This window comes from Squalius cephalus (genome assembly GCF_949319135.1).
Source record: "Squalius cephalus genome assembly, chromosome: 6".
Taxonomy (NCBI): domain Eukaryota; kingdom Metazoa; phylum Chordata; class Actinopteri; order Cypriniformes; family Leuciscidae; genus Squalius; species Squalius cephalus.
The window spans coordinates 46,293,937-46,306,883 of NC_137127.1; the positions used below are offsets into that span (position 1 = coordinate 46,293,937).

Below are 12,947 nucleotides of genomic sequence, written 5' to 3' on the forward strand. Positions count from 1 at the left end.
TTCCCGGGGGAGTGACAAGCGCCTCGCACTTATCTCCGTGTCCGTTCCAGCTGGTTTCAGTCACATGACGCTGGCTCTGAACGAAAACACGTTGAGGTAGGCTAGTGCTTTTTGTCCCTCTCTGCTATTATAGTTTTTCAAAATGGCGGAACGACATGGAACCCTCCTTGGACTTACCCGTCCAATGTAAATAAAGATAAGAAATTCTTCGCTTATGAGGATAAGTCAGATCATTGGCAGAGGTCATTTTACACCAATGAGGACATTGATTTTAGATAATAACATACTTCAAAAACTACACAGTGTACCTTTAAGGGGACTTTCCATTTGATCATTTTGAAAAACAGTATGGTAACATTTTTAAAGAACATTCAAAATTAACAAGTATGACGTTTAAAAAAAATGGGTGACTAAAACTCAACAACAAAACTACTAACAACTAAAACTTTTCAGGAAAGCAAATGATGCATAAATAATGTTTTTGTGCTAACATTTTGAGAATATCATTAAATACCAGATGACTTTGAACGAATGTTCTGTTAACGTTATTGGAAGAACGTTTGTTCCTAACTTTGCAAATGCTCCCTGTTAGCTGGAATATTCTATTGACTTGATTCGAACTTTGAATATCTTTGGCTCTTAATTTAATCATATCAAAACTTGAGTAGCAGTAATGAAGCGTATTCAGTAATCTTAATAAGATAATGAGAGAAAACCAAATATCACTTGAAATTTGTTTCAAAGTGACACATCATTAATTTGAATTAAGAATAAGAGGGATTCTACATGTTCGCTCATGCTTTTATCCACAATGCAGCAGATTAACTTTCACACTAACTGTGTGAGTTCTTCTCCAACCTTCAAACAGCTGCTATCAGGTCAGAACAAGAGCGATGAGTGAGTCTGGATCTGATGAATGGAGCTAGAGCAGCAATGAGGTGATGAAGAGCAACAGAACATAATGACCGTCACTACCCAGAATGCACCTGTACACCTCCCGACTGGTGACATCATATGCCAGATGGGAGCAATCAGAAAATTGCATGATAAATAGAGATGCTTTTTTAAACCAGATGCTACTATCACAGGACAGTCACGTGAAGCGTGCATGTACCGTAAAGCAAATCTCCAAAATGCATAATGTTATCGCCCTGCGATACATTTAAAGTTAAAAATGAAAGATAGCACATAAAGTTAGAATTATTTAACCCCCATTGCAAAATAGGTTTATTGGAAAAATTTACAGACTTTCAGCTGTTTCCAATGAACAAATCAAACAAGAGTAATTGAAATGGCTCAACACAACAAATGTTTCAAGTGGTTTCTCCAAATTCAACTGAAAATGCACATTTTAATGACTTCTACAGTCTCAAAATTATTCAACCCCCTGAATAAAATCCCTCACAACAGCACACATCTGCAAAACAGGTGATGTCTCAAGCACACCTGATGCAACTATTCAAGGGGTTCATTAGTTGCACCAGGTGTGCTTGAGCTAGAACACATGAAATATCGGAACTTGCTAGGTTTGTAGAGTGTCACGTTTGACTGCATGTTAGAAATACGTTAGTCAAAGTCAAAAGAATGGTCCAAAAGGTTAAGAGAAGACATCATTGCCCTTCACAAACAAGGAACAGGAGACAATGTTCCTAGAGACACAGTTGGAAGAATAGTTTGCATGTTCAAAGTTAAAGTGGTTTCACTACCTGGACGGGACAGAAAAAGGAAGCTACCAACGGCTGCAACCAGATTTCTGAGAAGGCAGGTTCAGAAAAACCCTTGAGTGACTGCAGAAGACTTGCAGCAAGACTTGGTGGCAACAGGCACTGAGGTTTCAGCTTGCACAGTAAGGCACGTACTAAACTCCAAGACGTACACCACTACTGACCCAAAAGCTCAAGAAAAGTTTTGAGAAGATTTGGGATTCTGTTCTGTGGAGCGATGAAACAAAACTGGAACTTTTCGGCCCTATGGATCAGTGGTATGTCTGGAGGAAGAAGAATGAAGCATATACTGAAAAGAACACTGTCTACAGTTCAGCGTGATGGGGCTCGGGGATGCACTGGCACTGGAAACCTGAAGCGTGTGGAAAACTAGATGGATTCATTGAAGTATCAGGAAATCCTAGGAGAAAACATCATGCCATCAGTGAGGAAGCTGAAGCTTGGGCGTCATTGGACCTTCCAACAGGACAATGATCCCAAGCATACCTCAAATCCCACCAAGGGCTGGTTGTAGAAGTCGTCCTGGAAGAGTCTACAGTGGCCATCTCAGTCACCTGACTTGAAACCCATAGAAAATCTCTGGTGGGATTTGAAGGCGGTGGTTGTGGCACGCAAACCCAAGAATATCACTGAACTGGAGGCCATTGCTCATGAGAAATGGGCTAAGATTCCTCAGAAACGCTGGCAGAAGCTGTCTGGTTATACATCTCGTTTGCAGCAGCTCATAACAGCAAAAGGTTGTTCTACTAAGTGCGCTAAACATGCTTGTTGTGAAGGGGTTGAATCATTTTGAGACATTAAAAGTTGTATTTTCAGTTAAATTTGGGGAAACCACTTGAAACATTTGTTGTGTTGAGCCATTTCAATTATTTTTGTTTGATATGTTCATTGCAAACAGCTGAAATTCTGTACATTTTGCCAATAAACCTGATTTGCAATGGGGGTTGAATCATTGCGAATACAACTGTAGCCTACATTACCTTCATACATACAATACACGTGAGTAAAGCAATAAATACTACACAGCAAATCTCGGCTATGTGATTGTTTATAATCATACCGAAATGTAAACCATATTATTGCACAGCTCTCTATATAAATGTTGGATATATATTTCATGCAGCTTTTTGCATACAGTATACTCACAGAAAGCAATATAAACTCTATAGTAAATCCTAAAATGTAATTATATTATTGCACAGCTCTAAAGTTAGATATGTAAGTATGTATATACTTTATTTGCAAACATACAGACTATGTGAGGAGCGATATAGCAAATCTCAACTGCTTGATTGCTTTTGACATTGCAGAATGCAAACTATATCATCACCCAATTGTAATCTACTAATTCGACTATAAAACATGACAATTTTAAAAACATTAACATCATGCTTTTCTGCATTGAAACAATGTGTATTGTGTAAAGAACTACACAAGGAACCTTTACTATCAAACAGGTCATAGCAGGAACAAGTTTTTGTTAACGCTATCCAAGGCACTTCATAACTATTAAAGTCTGTATAAAATGCCGTTTGCCAACTATTTTATTTCCATTATCTGTCTTATTTTAATTTACTACTTTGAGAGTAGGACTTTATTTTATTTATTGGAATCTGATTGGATTGTGAATGTTTTTCTTCTTTTTTTTTTCTTTTTTCTTTTCTTTTTTTACTTAACATTCACCATTAAATCATGCACCAGGAACGGGGCCCATTATGCCCATGTTGTTTTTCCCATATTCTCCATTGTTGCAGCTCCTCTCTTCCCAGTCTGTCAGTAATGCTCTGTTTAGTTCCTGTGTCTATGAAGCCCCTCCTTCTGAAAAGCACACTGTGCTCTGATTGGTCGGCTGGATCAGTGTGTTGTGATTGGTCAAGCACTTCGAGTGAGTCTGGGGAAATGTCCTGCCCCTCACCATAACCGCCCCTTTATTCTGCGTATGAATTATTTAAATGAGGAATATTGTGACGTTTGTTCCCGGAAGAAACTCAAGACTACAATGGAGGTGTTTCAGGAGTTCAGAAACACTGTCACTGATATAGAGAAGAACTCCCGCTGGAGGGACTTTGTGCTCAAACAGCAACATTACACACTAAAGAAATTCTAAACATGGAAAACGGCATGATAGAAGCCCTAAAAAAATTAAACGGGGTCATTTTAGCATGTCATGTTGACTTAAGAACTGAGAATAATTGCATGCTCCATGTTTTCTCCCTTTTCTCACAGCATTTTCCAGCCGTCAGCGGGGCCTTAATGGATACTCCACATAATGGCAACGCGTCCCTTCAGACTTCCACCTCTAACCTCAACGCCAAACCAGCCGAGCCGGTAAAGGAGGCCAAGTACTCCACCGACACCATCTGGCTGTGGGTGGCTGTCATTGCAACCGTTTCCAACATTGTGGTGGTAGCAGTGGTGTGCGCCTGTGCCTTTTAGACCCAGTAGTGTTCAAGAACACAGCCTGAACTCCTTATCCGTCACCCGTTTGCACCTTAGCACAGTATTTAGTATGCAAGCAACAACCTTCTGTCTCCTTTCTCCAAAGATGCATTTGAGCGAACTTTAAGGCAGCTGAATGATCTTTTTTATTTTATTTTTATTTTAAATTAATGACAGCACTTATTCTTCAATAGATTTGTTTTGTTAGTTTTATTCATAAAATAGGTTGGCTACAGTTTGCTTGGTTATATAAGCCAGCATTGCGTAACATCTGTCAACTGTCCAGTTGTTGATCAACATGATAAAGTAAATCCCTGGGACATGCATGGATGGGACTCGAATAAGTGTGCATGTTTCTGAGGGTTGGTGCATGCTAAATTAGACAGATGGTGGTTGTCAGACGAGTCTATGCATTAACTGGCATTAGTTCACACTGCTTCTGTCATTTTGCCCATTCCTCTTTATTTCTACCTCTACCAATGGAGTCAACACTCTTTTGGCCCACAATCTAGGACTGATGTGAGCAATGTGATCGTACACGTGAAACTTGTCAGAAACACAAAAGGAAAACCTTTCTGTATTTAGTACATCATTGTCGTGTAAACGTCCCTTTAGACTCTTTGGTTGAAAGTGGCATTGAAATCAATGTGGCATTGTGTTTCCCTCCCATTTTTCAGAAAATGGCTTATTGATAGTGTCTGCACGTTAAGCTTGGATAGGATAAGCGTTTTAACAACAAAACACATCACATTTCAATCGTCTGTAAATTTTCTTCGAGTTTCTGTCCTACTATAATACCAACCGATTCCCTGCGCGGAGCCACTCAAACCCACTTATTTAATTGTTTTAATGCAGTCTCTTTTGTTAAAAACATTAGCCCTGTCAGCTTCAATCCGAGTTCATAGTTTAGTGTGTGAGAATGTGTAAGATAATGTAAGTGCATGAATGATGCTGAATCTCATCTTCCATGAGTTACAGATACAGATATGCCACCTCATTAATTCAATCAGAGCTCATTTTTCAACACCCAGAAGTCTTTATTCTGGTCACACAGTTACTAATGCTCTGCTGGATCTCTGAACTGAGACTTTTGTTCCAGCACGATTAATCAAACTGTGTTGGAGGAGGTTCAGGTTCAGAGGTTTAGCATGCAGTCGCTCCGTGTTATTTCGCCCGAGTCGAAGTTATGGGTGAGCTCATTTTAGGGCTTTAATTCAGAGATGATATAGATAGTGTTCTCTGACAGTCCTAACCCTTTATTGCACAATATTGTCTTTATATGTAGACATGTGTCAAAAAGTGACAGTAAAGACATTTAATGTTACACAGGATTTTTACTTTCTATTCATCAAAGAAAATCAGTTTCCACCGAAATATGAAGCAGCACAACTGTTTTCAACATTGATCATAATAATAAATGTTTCTTGAGCATCAGCATATTCATAACTGTTTGCTAAATGATTAAATGTAAATATTAGAATTATGCTGTAATTAGTAATGATGCTGAAAATTCAGCTTTGATCACTGGAATAAATTATATTTTACAGTATATTCACTTCGAAAACAGATATTTGAAATTTTAATATTTCACAATATTACTGTTTTTACTGATCAGATCAATGCAGCTTTGGTGAGCAGAAGAGACGTCTTTAAAAAAGCATTCAAAACTTTTGAAGTTATGTGTTGAAGCCAGTCTATAAATCTTTACAGATATCCATCGCTCCGCTTTGCTCTGTGGTGAAGCCGGCTGAAGGGTTGAAACCCTCTGCCTGTGTTTTCCTTCAGGAGTTTGGGAACAGGGCTGTGGTGTTTTTCTGGCCATAGTTTGATCTCAGAAATGTGGCACAGCCTAAACACCATTAGTGTGCTTGAACCCGGGGTCAATGGAGACGCAGGCGTCCATCACACACTCAACTACACCGCAATGTGCCTTAGGGAACATAATGCTGCCCATCCGTGCGCTCCGGTGTGGACACAGTGGGAATGATCGGTCTCATTTTGGAGGTGAGTTTTCTTTAAATCCGCGATAGTCAATTTTAAGCTTCATTTACAGCCGGCTCTTCTGCATTGACCTCAGGCAGAACCAGACGGATTCTGCTTTCAGAGACATCAAGTGCTTGGCTTGGACTCACAGCATGAGGATCACGTGCGGAGCATGTTACATTCATGTACAGACCAAAGGATGGACGGGGAATGGATTTACATTTACATTTAGTCGTTTAGCGGACGCTTTTATCCAAAGCGACTTACAAATTAGGACTAAATTAAGCGAGTCATCGTGAAGAGGCAAAAACAATGCAAGAAGTGCTCAAAATACGAAGTGCAGGCATTGCTCAGAGTAGCATAAGCCAGACAAGGGAGGATTAAGGGAAAAGGAAAGGAACTTTTTTTTTAAGGATTTTTTTTTTTTTTATATATAAAGATATGCAACATTAATACACAGTTTGCTGGGATTCTGACTGGTCAATTGCATCACATAATGACACTGAAGACTGGAGTAATGATGCTGAAAATTCAGCTTTGATCACAGGAATAAATTACACTTTACTATATATTCACACAGAGAACAGCTGTTTTAAATCTTAATAATAGTACTGTTTATACTGTATTTCTGATTAAATAAATGCAGCCTTTGTGAGAGTAATAGCTTCCAAAAACTTTAAAAAAATCACGATTCCAAACTTTTGACCAATAGTGTATATTTGAATAATTGTGTAATAATGAATAATGATATTATTAAAATGCAATTTCATGTCCATTGATAAGTAGCTGTGTAATAAGTCAGATAATGTACAGTCATGTGTCTGTATTTTGTGATAATGACCATGGAAATGATCTCTTGCATTTTTGCTTTCAACCATTGAACTGGCCTTGAATCCATTCTGCAATAAAGGAAAGATATCCACATCCAAAAACATGATTTTAAAGAGCAAGGCCAAGATGAGAGATCTGGAGTCCAATGCATGCGTTTGTTGTTTGATTTTCGCCCATGATTCAAAACATCTTGACACTATTATTATGCATCATATATCCAAGGCTGTATTTGCAAGGAGATGTGTGTGGTCTCTCCTGACCCTTTAACACGTCTCCTCTTGTCTTTCAGATTGAAAGGAACATGTTGCAGCCTAAAGGTTGCTTGTATTAAAGCATATTCTCACAATAATAAGATGCTTTGAGACACTTTGATGCAACGGCACAATGGGAACCTGCTTTATAGACGCTCAGAAGTGAAGGAGCTTGTCTGATTATCAAGTGAATTCCTGTTGGAGAAACAAAGCAGATTCATAATTTCAACATGCTCTGAATATCTGTAAATTTTTTTTTTTTGCTTGTTTGTTTTACAGTTGAATAACAATATGCATATGTGGGTTAAACATTACTTTTGAGTTATTTGCATGTGTTGGAGACAGTTTGATTGAGAATCTCTTCTGAGTAAACAACCAATTTAAAAAAAGACAACTTTATATTTTTTTTAGGACTGTCATTGACACAAAATATAGTTTTAATAATAATAATATGCATCTAATAGTTGATTTTTTTTTTATATGCATTTAGATGTTAATAAAAAATAAATGCATAGTAAATGAAATTGTATATGAATGGAGAAGATGCACTATTTATGCTGGTCAGTAGAAGAGAGTGAGTTTCATTATGATTTTCATTCAAACATCAGCTGTTCACACATTATATGTATATTCATTGCTCCTTATTGGTATTGACATTTGTGAATGAATGAGTAACACCGGACGATCTTTGTCATATACCTGATGCCAGCACAACAATACAGCATTGTTACACATGCAAAAATCCAGTTAAAGTCATCACAGATTGCACTGTTAAATGTGTGAGAAGAACATGGAAAACGGGGGACAGTTGAGCTCATCTATCTTTATATAAATTACTAAAAAAACATATTGAAAATTACTTCTGTCACCTTATAAACAACAGCCATGAAGTGTCAGAATGTGTCTCACTTTACCTGGATTCAAAGTGATCTGAACTGTCACCTCCTCTATCATTAGTTTTACCTTAACTAATAGCATTATAGCGCATTATTATACCACATGATGCACACTTTAAAAATCTTGATAATTGTACCCTTTTAACTCATGCCATTTTTGCTTGTATGACGATAAAACATAAAAGTGACAAATGTGATTTCCTTTTACGAATCCAGCCACTTCTGAATCCAGTGTTTCGATGTGAGTGATACTAGCATGTTGGCAAATATCTCTCCTCTGCTGTTATTTTTATGCAAGTATCATTGTCTATACTGTACATACAAAATGTGTAAAAAGAATGGATTCCTCCATGTATTTTCTTCCAATGTTTGTATAATACGTTATACTCACAGTACAGTACTTTTTTTCCATTTAATATTGTACACCACCAAACAAGCTTATTTATTTGTCATTTTTATTTTTTGAACCTGTAGTAAAAGCTTAAAAAAAAACTATTTAAGGAAGTTTTATCAAGGCTGCTTTTGTCTTTTTTTACAGTATCTACAAGAACCAGTTTGTTTATTCATATCAAGTGTCTAAATACTAAAAAGTGATGATGTTTTTCTATACATTTGAAACACACTGAGTAGTCTAGTGTTCGTTGGGAACAAATGCATACTGTGCTGTGTTTACTGCACCTTTGACCTGGAGTGACCTGTCTGTGTCCGTGTCTGGCTTTTCTGGTAGGCTTGACCATCTGCTACAAAATCGCTGTCTCTGCATATAATGGCCACGAAAACGTAATTACGCACTACAAACAAGCCAGAGATCACTGATAAGAAGCATTCAGTTATGCAACACTTGCTCTCTCTGCCACACAGTCTTTTTCCCTCTCACACATAGATGCATTCATTGCCCTCCAAAGAAGATCTAAGAAAAGCGAGACATTTCCATTTGCCCCAGAAGAAACTACAATGGTTTCGTCAGCAGGGATTAACCGGACCGTGCTGTGACCAGCCAAACCACTTTGTCCTCTCAAATTTGTCTTCTAATTTACCCACAACAGTTCGAGTAAAATGCTGGACCAGACCCGGTCATCTGGTAACGGATCAACGGAAGGATGCAATCTTCTCTGATTGTGTGCAGTGCAATTAAACTACAGTCATTTCTGCTGTCTCTAATCACAGAGTTGTGTAATCACAGAATCTGTCTTTCCACACGGCTACTAAATATAGAGCCAGAAGCCAATTCTAATTTGAATGTGATTTAGGATTATTGTGAGGATTACTATGTTTATCTCGTTTTCAAAACAAGTTAACCTGTTATTGATGGGTAGAAGGAGATTATTTACCCACTTATTTCTATTTAAATGTGTTTTGTCAGTGCCCCCCCCCCCCCCCCCCCAAAAAAAAAAAACATAAAAAGTTTGGATTTATTTTTTGTACTGTCATTAATTGAGTTTTCATTCATTCTTTGAAAAAAAAAAAATGCATAAAGATTATTTTTAGAATGTTTGGAACGATCTGAGTACGGAACTTATTTGAACCAATAGCTGGATTCTTTTCCATTCTAACTCATTGCCTTTGTGTCATCATGACCTCAAAACCCTTTTATCTCCAGCCTTTTATTATGCACTATATTTTGTTTATTCACCATCCTCAAGGACCATCTGAACTCCTGGTCATAACATAGAGAGTGACTCAACAGTTGGTCTGTCTCATTCTACAGGGCCTTTTAATCTCTATGATATCGTTCAAGTTCATGCCGCCCACAGACTGGAACATTTAAGGTGCAATTACATTAGTGACATTTCGCGTACAAAAAGAGTTGTATATTGCCAATAGTGTAGTGTAAGACTGGAAGAACTGGAAGAGAGGGCTACTCTGAGAAAACAAACGAAAATTAACATTTGAACTCTCTTGCTATATTACAATCCCCATTCAAGACACGATCACACTTGAGTTGATCACCTCCCAAACACATCATTCCCTTCACACATCCCTGCCTGAATTCATCCAAACATCTATATGGTTTAATATGAACAATTATCATACAGTACTATACATGTTTGGTATCATTTGAAATGTCTCAGTGCGACTGGTACAAAGGTCTCATTCCCACAGAAGTAAACCAGAAAGCTAATAAGGTGTGGAGAGTTTAGAGATATCTTGTTAATTGCTGTGGGTGTGCCCGCATGTAAATCAACCCCTGTCCCCAGTAAGTCTGGGATGGTGATTAATGCAAATTCCCACTGTGAACTCATGTTTACATCTGAAAAGAGGTTTCTGTCTTGGTCTGAGTATTTAGGGAGATGCTGAAGAGGCTCGTGGTGATTTGTAACTCAGATTAGCCCGTGATGCTGAGTGTATGCAGGCACTCCACATCATGTATTTAATAATGTCAAGTTCACATCTTCTCTCTTTATTCCAGAGCATTTGATGTTTTGTATTTATTATCTTTGAACTGATTATGAAATTGGCATGATACATTTACCTGACATAATAAATTGTTACATTTGATTTTATTCTGACTGACTGAAATTGTTTTCCCAAGAAGATTAAACGGATTTGTATGTTACCGCAAGTTTTGTGTCAGATTAGTGATGACTTATATTTGCACTAATTCAAGTGTACGTGTTTTGCAAAGTGAATTTCCGTTTAGGGCAGCAAAAGTGCTGCTTGACCAATCTAATTTTGGGTCTGTCTTACCTCTGTTTTAATTTAATGTTTAGATACGTGTACATGGGAAACCACGGCATGGCCAATCCAAAGCTATTATAAGACAAGAAAAGTTGGTTGACTTATATCTGTAGTAGTGGCCATACCTCTACTGAAGTAAACGTTACTTTTATTTCAAGTGTATGCAATCACAGGGGCTATACCAAAGTGTCTTTGATCGTGTAAGCGTGAATGCGACCGATCTCAGGTATATAGCAATTACCTATGTTTGGTGATCGACAGTAACACGCAGAGACCTTCACCCACTCTATCGGATGCCGCCTTTGGACCGATCTAGACGGGCTTACAGTAGCGATGTAAACCTAACAGCTTTTCTGTTGGTCGGTGCAGCGAATTCATGTGACCAACTTGAATAGATGCAAACTAGGCGGGAAAAATATACTTTTTTCATCCTCACGCGAAGCTCCTTATAACGTGGATTTCTATTTGAATGATTTGATTCTTCTCGAAATATTGCAGAGCAACGGTAAATAAGTTGTTTTATTGGGAGCCTTGTTTTCTCAAAAGTTGTGGCATTGTTTGCTTATTAAAATATGTATGTGATTTTTATTACTCTAGGCCTGTCTTAAGTATAGCTTACAGAAAGTGAATGCTGGCATAACATCACAGGAGTGGCTTCAAAGATAAAACCCATTTGAAACTATAAAAAGCTTTTCATGACCAGACAATGAACATACTCCAGATATAAGGACACAAATGCGAAGCTGAGCAGCTCTTAAAAGTCGTATTATTCAGGAAGTCATTCTTTGAAGCGCTGCTCTTTAAGTGTTGGCCAAAACACACCGCTGCCACGTTCATCTTCTCTATCTGCTGTGTTAGGGAGTGTAGGTCACGTTGACAGCAGTGATTAAGTTACCCATAAGACGTAGTTTCCCAGAAGGACTCCACATGGTGTGGCGCTGAATCACCAGGCTCAGTTTACTGGACTTCCTTCCACGAATGCTCATTTGCCTCTCACAGACACAGTGAGATATGCATCAAAACTTTGTTATGCTCTTCTAGCAAGAGTCCAAGATTATTAAGTCCTTGGCAGACATTCATTGGCAAAGACATTCAAAGCAACTGGAACAACAGGATTAAAAAGATATAGTCTTCTATTTTATTAGTTACATATACTCTTAAAAATGTATTGGCATCGATGGTTCAAAGATGAACATTTATGGAATCTTTCCACTCCACAAAAGGTTATTTATAGTAGAAAAAGTTCTTTAGATTATTAAAATGTTGTAGAAAAAATGGTTCTTTTCACTGGAAGGTTCTTTGGGGAACCAAAAATGGTTCTTCTATACAATATTGCAAGACCCCCTTTTTTGATTCTTTATTTTAAAAAGTGTAAGCATGCAATACTTTAATTTCCAAAAGACAAATCTAATATCATATTCAGAGCAATCTGATAATATGAAACAAAAAACTGGGTTTACCGTGCCAAAATTCTCAGACTGAACATCAACAGCTCAAAACAAGGCATGATATAATCTGAACTGAAACAAAAAGAGTGATTTCTGGACTTTTCGAGGATGTGACAGATTAACTTCAAGGTCTAGTTTTTCCACTGTCAGTCAGATAAAGAATCAAAACCACCAACAGAAAAGAAAAAATCACAATTAAACTAACTAAACATTTGTCGTACACCAGAATACAACGGTCTTCAACGGTCATTTTGTGATTTATGTAACCACTGCTGATGCAGTGAAGGAACCTCGAGCTCTTGATCTGTGCTTATACGTGAGAGAACAGATGCTCCTCATGGCTGTCTGACATGGGAATCAAAAACAGATGAGAGACACATTCGCATTTCATCTGGGTAACATATATATATTTAGTGCAGGCAGAGAGAAAATCTGTGCAGAGGTTTTCAACAGAGCCGCCGAACATGGCCTCTGTTTCATACCAAGCTGCCTATTATACAGTATTTTAAGACATCATATGCTTTTTTGACCCAATTATGTAAGACTTCTTTATATGTAGTTTTATATTTATTGTATTATGTAGGCTTCAAAACGTCCTTATTACAAAGTGCACTTATTTAAAGTGTACTAAGAAAGTCTTAACACTTAAATACACTTAAGTGGACTTTTTTCAATTATTTTATATTATCTTCAAGC

The 12,947-nt window shown here is 37.6% G+C and overlaps 1 protein-coding gene across 1 annotated transcript in view; it reads left to right on the forward strand.

The window, feature by feature from the left end:
- The window catches only part of LOC307160021 (uncharacterized protein C14orf132), a 33,035-nt gene extending 23,496 nt beyond the window's left edge, over positions 1 to 9,539 (forward strand). The window contains exons 2-3 of the mRNA XM_079873818.1: positions 3,951 to 6,167; positions 7,267 to 9,539. Of these exons, the coding sequence (XP_079729944.1) occupies positions 3,951 to 4,160 (210 nt within the window). The 3' untranslated portion in view covers positions 4,161 to 6,167; positions 7,267 to 9,539. The remainder of the gene's footprint in view (positions 1 to 3,950; positions 6,168 to 7,266) is intronic.
- The last annotated feature ends 3,408 nt before the right edge of the window (positions 9,540 to 12,947 follow it).